Genomic DNA, 13,696 nt, shown 5'->3' with positions numbered 1-13,696 from the left:
ATACGGTTGGTTTGTGACATTTCTAATTTTACCAATATTTGCCCATTGGCAGGGGCCCCCTGCCCCACCCCGAACCAACTTCTAATCATACAGTATATGCTCCCTATAAATTACCAATGCCTGCGATATAAGTAACTCTGGGGTGGGCGGGAATTTCCATCGGTTTTTCAGCCCACTCATTATCGGCCTTTGATAATGATAGTTGTCCTGTACATACGATGGAAAATAGTCACAACAAGTTACCTAAGGTAATTTGCTTCCAGGAGTCGGGGGACGTGTAGGGTGGGACTAGGCAAAGTAGTGAGGGCCGGAATACAGGGTAGGGGCAGAAAGAGGGATCTGAGAAGTAGGAGGTAAAGAAGCACTTCTGATTTAAAGGTTGCACTGTATCTTATAAAAGTCACATGCTAATAGAATATCTTGTGTTGTTTTTTTTACTATACAAACATCATCTTTAAATGTATTTTAGACTTCTCAGGTCATTTTAAATCCCTTTTAAACTACTTTATTAGATGATTGTTTATTTAACACATCCACAGACAGCCATGCAGGAACATACACAAACTCCTTCTCTTATTATTTTTGGGTTCTTAAATGGGACAGCCCCATCTTTGGTCTTTTAAATAGTGGAAGCATGCTATAGGAAGGCAATGACATGGAGGATTTGGGACCCTGTGCAGGGGCTGAGTGGCCATTAACGCTGCAAGGAAAATGTATGAAAGGCATATTGTTTTAAAGCCTTCAGTGCTTCCCCTCTGCTGATTTTAGAATGTATTACAACATGTGATTTCCACCCCTCCCTTGGCCCTCACTAAGTCAATGGGTTCACAGCAGCATATGATCACCACCGCTCCCTTGTCCCTCATCAATCCATTTGGCTCATCATAACATATGATCACCACCACTCCCATCTCCCATCCCAAGACAGAGTGTATGTTATATCACATGAGCCTCCACCTTTTCTTTGCCTTCACCAAGCCAGTGTGGGTTTCAGCATAGAAAAATCCTGATGTTTTTATCAAAACTAAAAACATTACCACATTCATCTAAGTAAATAAAATACTAATTCATTTATTTCTCCTCACCAGGAAATAGGTGAACAGAGGATTTTGTAGTGTAGCTTGCATAGGGGCACATAGTATTTGTCTGGAGATTAGTTGGCCAGCCGCACCTTGCCTACTCCACTTTCAGAACCTGACTGCTCCCGCCAGGGCTGTAGTCTGTCTTGAGGGGCTGGACAGATATGGTCCTTGTTTGGGGCACACCAGGGTTGATGGTGAGAGATGAAGGTCCATGGATATGGATGAACCTGGATGCATTGAATTGGGAGATGTGCATATAGGACACTAAAAGAAAACATAACATTTATTCTCTTTTTTGCCCTGAGAGATTCCTAAGTGAATCATCTTTCTCTCAGCAAACCCACTTTATTTGCAAGATTATTTGTCAACTATTGTTTTTTTTTTTAAACTTAGTAAACTTTACAAAGTTGGTGAGGTTTTAAAAACAAATTAGACTCTCTATTTGTGATCTACATAGGAAGGAGTGTTTTTGATTAAGAATGGAAATTATTCCCATGCATAAGATAAGAGTTGCTGTGCTTTACCTTACCTTGTAAAACTGTCCACGCCAAAGTCTGACTTTGCAGGCAGGGGTTTGTACGCCAGTCCAATGACCCGGAACCCTTGCAACGTATAATATTCAAGCTCACTTGAGAAATTTGAAGGCACTGTTTGGTAAAGGGTAAACAGGGTTTGAATGACTAAGCTGTACCTTCACCCCATAATCACATACAATTGATTAATCATTAAATCAAACAATTATGTTTTTAAGAACATTTCTACATGAAACAAGCCAAAAGGCAGGAAAATAGCTTCACAATTAACTTAGTTCCCTAGAGCTCACCAGGCAATATTGTAATAGTTCATGGTTGCTAAAAAATATATTTCTAAGCTTCAATGACCACGAGGGACTTAAGTCTGTTCATGGAACTTCAAATCTCCCAAAACTTCACCCTAAGCGGAAGCCTCATCTACCAACCACCGAGACAATGAGCTTCCTTCATCAACAACACCACACACTTTATCACCCCACTCACCATTGACTCCAAACTCTTTGTACTCCTCAGGGACCTCAACTTCTACCTAAAAGACAGAACCAACCCCTCGTTCATAGCCCACATAAAAAGCCTAATTACCATCAGACTAACCTAGCTTGTCACAGAACCCACACACATTGTCGGAGACATGTGAGGCCCCATCTTTGCCACCTTTGATGGCATCAAGTTCAACTCAACCTCACCTCTCACATGGATTGACCACTCCACAATCCACTTCCAAATCTACTCACCACAATTCAATGCACTCACCAATGTCAGCTTACCCAGTTGCAGCTGGAGCAAAATCTCTGATTGAGTCTGGCTCAATGTCCTCAGCATGGGCTAACCCAACCCTACAGCCAACATGAACAGAGACATTGGATCAAAAACTGCACAGACTCCATTGCAATCAATCAATCAATCAATCAAAGGCATTTATAAAGCGCACTACTCACCCGGAGGGTCTCAAGGCGCTGGGGGGGGGGGTCCGCTACTGCTCGAACAGCCAGGTCTTGAGCTTCTTCCTGAAGGAGAGGTGGTCTTGGGTCAGGCGTAGTTCGGTGGGGAGGGCGTTCCAAGTCTTGGCGGCCAGGTGGGAGAAGGATCTACCTCCTGTAGTCGCTCTGTGGATGCGGGGGACGGCTGCGAGGGCGAGACTGGTCGAGCGGAGGTGGCGTTTGGGAGCGTAGAAGTTGAGGCGGCTGTTGAGGTAGGTCGGGCCTTGGTTGTGTAGGGCTTTGTGTGCGTGGGTGAGGAGCCGGAAGGTGATTCTTTTGTTGATCGGGAGCCAGTGCAGGTCTCTCAGGTGTCTGGAGATGTGAGTTCGTCTGGGGACGTCGAGGATGAGTCTCGCCGAGGCGTTCTGGATCCGCTGGAGTCTCTTCTGGAGCTTGGCGGTGGCACCGGCGTAGAGGGCGTTGCCGTAGTCCAGTCGACTGGTGACGAGGGCCTGGGTGACTGTTTTCCTGGTCTCGGTGGGGATCCACCGGAAGATCTTACGTAGCATGCGCAGGATGTTGAAACAGGACGAGGAGACGGCGTTGACTTGTCTGGTCATGGAGAGGGAGGAGTCCAGGATGAAGCCCAGGTTGCGTGCGTGGTCTGTCGGTTTGGGTGCGTTGCCCAGGGCAGGGGGCCACCAGGAGTCGTCCCAGGCGGAGGGTGAGGAGCCCAGGATGAGGACTTCCGTCTTGTCTGTGTTCAGTTTCAGGCGGCTGGTCGTCATCCACTCGGCCACGTTTTTCATCCCTTCGTGTAGGTTGGCTCTGGCGGTGGCGGGGTCGTTCGTCAGGGAGAGGATCAGCTGGGTGTCATCGGCGTAGGAGATGATGTTCAGGTTGTGTTGGCGTGCGATGGCCGCAAGGGGGCTCATGTAGACATTGAAGAGGGTGGGGCTGAGCGAGGAGCCCTGAGGGACGCCGCAGGTGACTTCCGTGGCTTCTGATCTGAACGGGGGCAGGCGGACTCTCTGTGTCCTTCCGGTGAGGAAGGAGATGATCCATTCCAGTGCCTTCTCCTTGATCCCGACGTTGCTGAGGCGCTGCACAAGGGTGCATCAAACTCAACAGAGCAGAACCAACAAGCAAGTCAGCCAGTATACAGAGGACCTTCAGCCGACAGCGACAGACACTGCAAACAGCTATAGATAACGTGGACACTCTGCTGCAAAGCATCTAACAGAACCACATTTAAAGCTGCACTCGGACGATACCACCAGAATCCTAAAGACACCAAGAAAAGAGTGGTAGCTGAACGCATCACAGGGAGCTCCAACAGCAGCAAATAAATCTTTATGAACATCAAGGATTTCACCACACCAACACCCTGCATCAATAGCATCACTCCCTCTGATGAACAGTGCAATGACCTATCCAACATCTTCAACAGCAAAATGCCCTTCACCAATCAAGACAATCACCTGCCTGCTTAGAAGACTATCACAAGTGCAGAATCAGCCATAATCATTCAGACTGTCTGCTCTGGGGCACCAACAGACCAATTCCCTCAACACATCTATAACCTCGGTGCATTGCCAATCAGTATAGCACTGACTGACATCCGAAACTCCTCCATCACCTGAGCCACTTTCCCAGAAGTTTGGAAGCACACAGCGGTCAATACCTTTCTCAAGAAACCTTCAGTCATATCAAGCCATCCTATCTTCCTGCTTCCCATCCCGGCAAAAAGGAGTGAAAAGACAATAAAAAAACAACTCACAAGCCACCTTTAGCTTCATCATCTATGGGTAACACACAATAAGGTTTCAGAAAGAACCACAGCACAGAAACTGCACTTATCACAAACTCAGATAACATCATGACCATCCTAAACTCTCTGCAGCATACAACACAGTCTCCCACAACACAACCATCAGAAGTCTCCACGAGACCAGCATTCAAGGACCAGGTCTTAACTGGATCTATTCCTTCCTCATGGCAAGAACTCGATGAGCCAGACTGCCTCCTTTTCCATCTGAGTACTAGAATATCATATGCAGAGTCCCCCGCAGATCATCTCCTCTCAGCCTGATTCTGTTCAACGTCTATATGACAATGCTTGCCAACATCTTCAGATGTCAAGGCCTCACCATCATCTCCTACAGAGACTACACCCAATTCATCCTCTCCCTGACAGACAGGACACCGTCACGAGAACCAGCTTCACCAACTGCATGACCTTGGTAGCAGAATGGGTGAGAACCAACTGCTTGAAACTCAACTCCAACAAAACAGAAGCACTGTTTGTTAGAAACAGGAACTCCCTGTGGAATGCCACCTGGTGGCCATCAGAACTAGGACCACAACAACGGCCACCGACCACGCCTGAAATCTGGTGATCATCCTGGATGATCATTTCAACATAATGGCATAAATCAACCGAGTGAGCGTTGGCTGCTTCCAAGTCCTGCGGATGCTAGAGACAATCTTCAAGTGCCTTCCACAGAAATCTAGAGGACCGTCACACAAGCACTCTTCACAAGCAGGCTCGACTATGGCAACACATTGTACACCGGAATATCCAAGCAGCTCCTGAATGGACTTCAGACCATTCGGAATGCTGCCACTAACTTCATACTCAACCTACCCTCCTGGAGCCACATCTCTCCTCCCCACAGCTTCACTGGCTCCCCATTCAAAAATGCAACCAGTTCAAACTCTTTACACACACCTACAAAGCCCTACATGGCATTGGACCTGCATACCCCAACAACTGCATGAACTTGCACAATCCATCTAGACACTTATGCTCAGCCTTAGTCTCACTTGCGTAAGCCCTCAAATTTGCAACAGCAGAGCAGGAGGTCCCTTGTTCTCCTACATCTCACCACTACACATCAGAACCTCCTCTTTGCCACTTGAACTTCATAAGATACGGAAGACCTGGCTCTTCGAATAATCTGACTTGGATCACAAGATTACACACCTGCTCAGTGCCTTGATAGCCTCACGGGTGATTGGTGTGCTCTACAAATCAACATGACATAACATCATAGTCATTTAAGAAGCACTTTAGGAAATGACAAGGAATTGCACATGTATACCTAGCAGCAACAAGAAAGTATGGCATTTGTATACAATCAATCATACAGCATGCAGGTGAGACAAGGTGTGGGAGTGTGCAGAGACCCTGATGACAAGAGCTATGTGCAAAGGAGACAGAGCAAGTGACATGAAGACCAGATACACATGGCTTGGGAGACCCTACACATTTCATTGAAGGGTCTTTCTAATCATTTAATTAGGAAACAAATGTAGGTACCTACATTCATACTATGGTTTCCACAGCTTTCTTATTTTGAATCTTTTTGCCACAGAAATGTAACGATATTGCTGCTGATTCTCATATAACTCCCTGATAATGTCTAGACCCCGTAGGTATAGGATGGTCGTATTGTGAACATGGGATAAATCAGATTTTTGGTGATAATGTCATTCAGAAGTATTTTGTTCTTGTTGATGTGCTGAACTTGTCTTTGGAGAGGACAAGTGTTTTGTTCCATTGTTCTCTTGACTCTGAAATTAAGGCAAAGCAGATAACATGGACTATCCTTCCCATGGCAGTTCCACAAATATCGACAGCCTGCCCATGTCCTTGAAGAACAAAAGCAATGGTCATGCTTTATGCAGAGACAAAAGCATTTGTTTTTTGGGTTGGGTAGGCCGTGCCTTGTGTTGACTGCTCTGTGCTCTTTGCAAGCATTCTTGGAGGGTCTTGAGTCTTTGAAGATTACATTTTGGATTTAGATTTTAGTTCAATGTTTTATCTAATACAAAGTCCCCCTAAGCACACTTTTCAATCTTTTTATAGTATCCAAAAAACTCTTGATCTAAGTCCAAGTTCAATTTTTTATTTGTAATCTTCACATCCTAATGCAGCCAGGTAGTTTGTTTCTCAAACAGAAGTTGATCTTAGTTTTTTCAATATGCAAAAAAATTGCCAACACATGTTTCGTCGTGCAGAACAATGCACAGTCGACTTCTTCAGGGCCTAAATATCATAGTCCATCCGTTCATCCCGTTTCCAAAATTTCCTTGTAGGTAAACACTCCAAAGTATGATATATTATGTACTTCTAAAACCTTTTCTTGAAAATTCAGTAGATACCAAGGGAGAAATATTCCCAGGTATTAGTATTAAACGAGGTTATCTGAGAAAAAGATAGGATCAGTCATCAAAATTAGATCTCAGAGTCAAAAGTAAAAAAAACTAAAGAAAAAAAGATCAGAAACTCCATACTATGGTCAAAATTTAGTTAAATCTCACCAGAAATAATCCGATGCAGACGAACGTATTCCATGCAAAGTTAAAGTAGATCTCTGTGTAAAACCAAGTAAGTCACATAGTCACTTTATAGTGTTCACGAGTACATGACCAGTACAGAGTACTGTGTTCTGCCACTTCGATGTCCCCAGTAGTGTGCCCCATTTTTCTTGATCCATCTTCGTTTGCTTTCCTGCACCATTTGTTGCAAAATCTGTGTTTTACACACAATCCACAATCAGCCTACCTGAATGTACTGATGGCTTCCAATAACTCTCTGTGACCAGGGCCTTGAGTGGAGGGGGAGACAGAGTCATGTGACAGAAGCAGAAGGACAGCAATAGAACATGTTTCTTGGTGTAGAGGTACGCCCCTTTTTCTCTTTCATTGTCCTCAGTGCAGCCATTGACTGAGGATAGCTATTGTCATCCCTCTTACTTGCAATTCAAGGACTACCCCTCAGACGACTCTCCTCATCCAGGGGAGATGAATGAACTGCAACCACTGAAAAGAATAGATTCATGCCTGATAAATGGTATTTATGAAAAGCAGCTGAAACAGTGCATATATGCACCAATACCTGAGGCAGGTGACAGGTGCTAGCATGGAGGTAGCACATTGTTACTTTCTAGTGTACTGAACAAAAGTGACACCTCAGAATTAGATGCATGAGTTAAGTCAGCGAGGACATCAAGAGCCCATCTTCATTGGACTCTTTTTTGATAGAAGCTTTTTAAATGTATTGGCACTAGGGTTTCAGGCAAAGATTTGTTGGGCTTCTCTTTATGATTTTAGTTGACCTGACTGCTTATAAACCCAGAGGTATCCGCACAGTTTTAGTGAGTTTTATTTTCTAAGTGTCAAGACCCCACTGTTGGGAGCTTGTGGCATTTACAGAGGTGCTTTACACACCGGGGGCACCCTGTGCCTGGTCATCAACTGCATCCTTCATGTCTTGCACTGTCGCTTGCCAACCATTTGGCTTCTCTCACGTTCATGCCACTTTTTCGGGGGTCAGGTATTGCCCTGCTGTGCTGCACATCCAGAACAGCCATCTTGGGTGGGGTCTGTCAATAAAGAGAGGCCCCCACACACTCCCAGCTGCCAGTTACTGAGACTCTCAGCCAGCAGTAGGATCTCAGCTGTGATGCTCCAGCGTATTCAGGGTTTTCACACAGCTTTTTCTATAGAGTGAGTCTTCAGAGAAGAGACCTTGCATAGCTTTGTTTCACATGCTGTAGGAGAGAGACAAGTTCATCTTTTAGTTTATTACTGTCCCCGACTGAAATTCCACTGGATGGTCGGTCACGCTCTAACATAGCACAATCTCTTTCAGATTGAAGTTACATCTTTTTGGGGTACCATTAGGAGTTTGGACCCAAGTAACTCTTGCCAGAAATTGGTGTTAGATAAAATAGTCTGAAGTTAAAGCATTATTTAGAGATATTCTCTGGAGTTAGAACCTGAACAACCCTTGTCCGCAATCTTCAGGACACATTGCCAGCTTTGCTCCAGTGAAGGAGCTGCCTCATCCCGAGCTGTGGTTGCTGCTTCATGATGACATCCTGTTTGACAGGACTTTACAGAGATAAATACAGAGTCTTGCTACAGAGAGCTCTCAGGTGGAACTCATGCTTGCTTATAGCACTGAAAGTGCTTTCATTGCATATTTGAACACTGATACTTGATCTTTGTCCTGCCTTTACCGGGTATCACCTCAGACTCCTTTCTTTCTAGCCCACTTCATTTCCCTCAACCTTGTTCCATGAAAAAAAACCATATTCCATGTCATTGGTAGGCATGGAGATAGTAGGACTAGAGGTAGGATAATTTACTTCCCCTATGTCAAGTATTGTTTACATTTGATCAACCAAATCAGGGTTAGTTTGTGTGTCAAGGTTTGCAGGTTCTCCTCCCTAAAGGTCCCTCGTTAAGCGTCTCTCACTTCATCCTCATAGCCACCACATCAAGGTCAGAGTTGTGATGGCTAACATACTGCGTCTGCACAAAGATTCCAGTTTACCGACATGAAGACACACTTTCTCATGGAAAAAAAAGGTTTGTGAATCTGGTCTCGAGAGATTAATGTATAAAAGAAATGGAATGTTAGCTGTTCTGTACTTTTGTGGCAGGGCCCAGGGTGTGTGGGAAGTCACATTGTATGGTGTGTGAACCTCAAGACTGACAACAGAAGGAAATGGTAATGAATGTAAGAGAATAGTATGGGGAAGCCAAAGACCCCATTCAGTATTACACAGCATGTGTACTTAATATGCTATTATAAAAACAAAGTTTTAAGCAAAAACCATACTTTATTGAAAAAGAGGGGAAGTAGCCTATCACCAATTGAATGTGTGACCTCCAGGGCAATTATCTGACCTTTGAGAGATCACGTGACACCAATGGGCTGACAGAGAGAGCATGATGGAAGTTATAGGTCCTCTGCTTCAACAATCTGATGTCTTTATTTCTCCCTGTGAATTTAGAGCATCCTTCCCCACAGTGTGGGGAATGTTTCAGCAGCATTAGATCCCTTCTGCCTTGGACCATACCTGCTGCTAAAAGACCTCCCAAATCATGATAGGTTTAGTAGCAGGGACTTGAGGTGAATTGAGAAAGTCAATGCATTTTTACTTGTGATGGTGAGGTTAAGGACATCTGGTACTAACAACTTTATTGCCCAGATGCTGCAGGGTGTTGATTGTTGTCAATTGCCCTTCTTGGATTTATTCCCAGCCTCTAATTAAGGGATGTGCAATTAAAAACAGTTAAGAACCTCTGAAAAATATATTAACTACTACAAATGTCCTGATCAGAGGACAATTGTGCTTAATTATTTGGGGTATTTATAGAGTATGAACTTAATTCAAGGTGAAAGTCATGAACGTTTAATAGTACTTTGAGAACTGTAACAGGTACATGGTGTTTGGCATTGAAAATTGTTTATCTCAAGAAAAGCATACATGTTATACATGCTATCTGTCTGTTTTTATTATAACATACTTTGGTATTATGCATTGTCAATATGTTTAAATCTATAGATAAAAGTACATAAGAACAAACTTGCTACCCTTTGCCCATTTTCAGACTGTGCCATGGCAGAAAGTCCACCTACCTGTCTGTGGCAGGCAAAAGCTGGTGACCATTTCCGGTGCCCCTTTCATAAAACCCATTAACTCATTCGATCCAGTCACGCGGGTGATGACAGACATCCGCTGCAGACTGGAGGAAAATGGAAACTGGTGCATAATGACAACTCCATCAACTGGCACCTTTGATAAAAACATATAAAAATACCATCATCCATTGATGCAAAGATGCAATGCATGTCTGTTTAGTTAACATTCTAAAGAAGACTGCAACTATAGTACATGATTATTGCTAGCGAAAATTTTCACTTAAACATCTGAACAATTTAAATTTCTTTTTTTATGTCGCATGTGGAAGGGAGGAAAGAGGTGCGAGATGCATTTTGCCCCATTCACTTACACTTTACTAATTAAGGAAAATATAAACATCCATTGTTCATCTAAAAATGAAATATACTTTTTTTGGATATTGGCTTACCAGATACTCAATGACAGGAATGTAAGAACAAAGACGCAAATATAGTGAAATCAAACAAACTTATACAATATCAACCTATATATCGAATTGACTAATTATGAAGACATTTGCGGCCATTAAGTGCTCAGTGTAAACATAAACACCAAGTAATTCAGTTGTGTTTATAAACTATTGTGAGGAACTGGGTTTTTGGGTGACAGGTTTTTTTTTTGGGCTAAAAACTGCTCTGAAAATCGAGAGGAGCCGGGGACCAACCTGCTCCTCTCTCCGCTGAAGGTGCATCGCCGGTCGGCCTGACTAACCATCTCTGAATGATATCACTCCACCACAAAGGATGAATCCACAGGATGGTGAAGAGCCTATAGTGGTACTTGGAGGAAGAATGAGTGAATGAATGAATGAATGACTGCATTGTTGAGGTCATTGAAACTTGCAATAAAAGCAAGTTTAAAGAAAAAGGGTGCACAATCATTAGATTTTTAAAAAGACCTCGATAAAAAGCCAACTTTCCCTTTGCGCTGGTCTCATCAGTTCCCTGAGCCCATGTCCTCGCCAGCGATGTTTTCCTTAAGATGTCCTTACTTTTGTTGAATGAAAGTGCCCAGCGCATGTGAAGCTACAGTAAGAGGATGAGATTAGGACAGCGAACAACAACTAACTGTAAAGTGCTCAAACCTGTGTCCCTGACGACAACAGTTATGTTAGACGCTATTGCTTGACGCCAAGTCCTACTCCCTCCAAGTACATCCTTTGTATCTTCACCGTTGTATTGATTCATCTTTGGTGGTGAACGGATAGCATTCCGAGTGGACTTTGTAGACATTATTCTCTGATTTGTTTATTATTTAAATATGAATTGCAAGATTAATGTTTTAATGGAACTTTATGATTTGTACACTTTAAAAACATACCTATCAAATGTAATGAAGGTTTCTCTGATTGTTCACCAGTATGTATCTCTTCTTTTCTCATTTTTGCATTACAAACTATTTGTTGAATTGAGGTATGTTTCATTCTATGTTGTCACCTCTTGTTACGGGCAGTTGTAGCAGAATTAACAGAATATTTCCTTCACACGAGTGATTGCTTTGTCAGCGTTTTACTTTTAATATAGTTCATACCGTTGCTCACAAGGGTCTGTTGGGTTGCCCTTTGGTGAAATTAACTTTTTTTAAAGTGCCATTTTCAAAATTGTAATTTAAAATCAGACTTTAGCATTAAAGATGATTCTAAATTATAAATCAGAATACTTAGGCATGAAACATGAATTTCCTACCTGTTTCTAATCAAACATTAGCTCTTATTAAATGTAATAAAGTAACTCAAAGTTATACTATTGGAGAAATAGGCCTAACAGTAAAGGGAAATGAATTTTGGAGATTTTCACTACTAGGTCATCCGAAATGTAAAAATACATTTTACATTTTTTATTACAATGCACCCTGCCCTACGGACTAACTAGGGTCTACCATACAGGTGGCTTATGTGTAATAAAAACTGAGTTTTATGCTTGACAAGGGGGTTATTTTGCCTAGTCAAATTGGCAGTTTATAACTGCATTTAGACTGCAATGGCAAGCCTGGGGTATGTTTTAAGGGGCTACTTAAGTGGGTGGCACAATCTGTGCTGCAGGCCTACTAGTAGAATGTAATTTACAGGCCCTGCATATGTTGTATGCCAATTTAACTGGGACTTACAAAAAAATACATAGGCCAATGAGGTCTAAGTAAATGTTACCATATTTTAGGGAGTGAGCACATGCACTTTAGCACCTGTCGGCAGTGGTAAAGTGCACAACTGCACCTGTCAGTAGTGGTAAAGTCGACAGAGTCCTAGGACCAGCAAAAATAAATACAGAAAAATAAGCGGGGAGAAGCCAACATGTTTGGGGGAGAAACCACACTAAGGCAGATAGGTCTAACAATTAAGATTTATAATCTGTCAATAAATACAAGTGGCAATTTGATGAGGGGGCAAGGGATCATGTCACACTCTGCATATCAGTCCAATAATTGTGTATAGGAACATGGCCACATGTACGTTGTTGACATTTTGACCAATGTGTATTAGTCAATGGGTCATCAACAGGACAACTATACATTGCATCTGACCCAGCTGTCCAGCAGGGGCCTCTTAGAGGCCCTCAATGTGCTTCCAATCAGAAAGATTGGGTTGGGTGTAGAAAGATAGCTCAAGAAAGGGTGAGCATCTCAACTTCAGTGCTGGAGGAATCCTCTAGGTAAAGTCGAATCAAGATATATACAAGTTCTTGCAGTCAGTCTAGAAAAGCCCGCCATGGTCGTTGTCCATACATCAAAATGATGGCTACAGTTGTTTGAGGGTAATCCTGTGACCACTGAAGTTCCTGCAGCTTCTACTGCCTCTGCAAATTCAGCATGAGAATGCATTGCATCCTCTACTGCTTGCACTATTTGTGAGTGGCTTGCTGTGCCATGTCTTCACTTGGATCTCCTGCTTGGCGCTCCAGTTTCCCATCCCAGATGGGCCCTCTAACCCAATCTTTGTACCAATTATATTCCTTCCCTGATCTTCGATACTCTGGGGTTTTAACTAGCAGTTAAACCTGTTTATTACAGAACAAGGTCAAACCATTCTTTATTTTACCCTTAAACTCCAACATTGCCTAGGATTTGAGGAGGAACTGGTCAAATGGGATGTGACCTAATAACTTTATTAAACACAAAAACCAGAGCAAACATTGAACGTAGATTTGACATTCAACAATTCATTAGATAGTGCACTGAGTTATATGCTCAACTGAGATTTCCAGGCAGCCCTTTATTCCCAAGTTTGACTTGCAGCAAAGTTGTGAGCTCCACAGGTAATTTATATGGTTATTTGGGGTGTTCCTGGAACTCATGCACTGATGTACACATATGTTTTAGTCATCACACATTCACACATGCATCATGACAGTATGGTGAGCCCAGCATTATTATGCAATAATATGCATGTATAATGGAGGCTGTGTGCATTGGGGATTGACCACATGCGGGAGGTCGAGTACATTATTTTTGATGGCCCTCAGATGTTCCAATATACGTACAATACAAGGGTTTTATACCTGTGGAAAATGTAAAGCCTGCAAGTATAGCAAGAACTGTAAAGAAGTACCATTGTCCCAGGAGATGAAACCCTTTAAAATTTTGAGACACTATACGTGTAACACGGAATATGCTGTCTATGCCCTCAGATGTCCCTGTGATAAATATTACATAGGGAGTACTATCCACAAGGCTAAAAAACGTAT

General features: G+C 42.9%; 1 protein-coding gene across 1 annotated transcript in view; it reads right to left on the bottom strand.

The window, feature by feature from the left end:
• LOC146788637 (putative cation-transporting ATPase 13A5) overlaps positions 1–13,696 on the bottom strand; it is a 452,938-nt gene that overhangs the window by 210,798 nt on the left and 228,444 nt on the right. Inside the window, exons 16-17 of the mRNA XM_085635829.1 lie at positions 9,974–10,130; positions 1,612–1,729 (exon numbers count right to left, since the gene is read on the bottom strand). Coding sequence (XP_085491955.1) covers positions 1,612–1,729; positions 9,974–10,130 — 275 coding nt within the window. The remainder of the gene's footprint in view (positions 1–1,611; positions 1,730–9,973; positions 10,131–13,696) is intronic.

This window comes from Triturus cristatus, chromosome 11, assembly GCF_964204655.1.
Source record: "Triturus cristatus chromosome 11, aTriCri1.1, whole genome shotgun sequence".
In the NCBI taxonomy this organism is placed as follows: Eukaryota; Metazoa; Chordata; class Amphibia; order Caudata; family Salamandridae; genus Triturus; species Triturus cristatus.
This window is presented reverse-complemented; position numbering and strand designations above follow the sequence as displayed.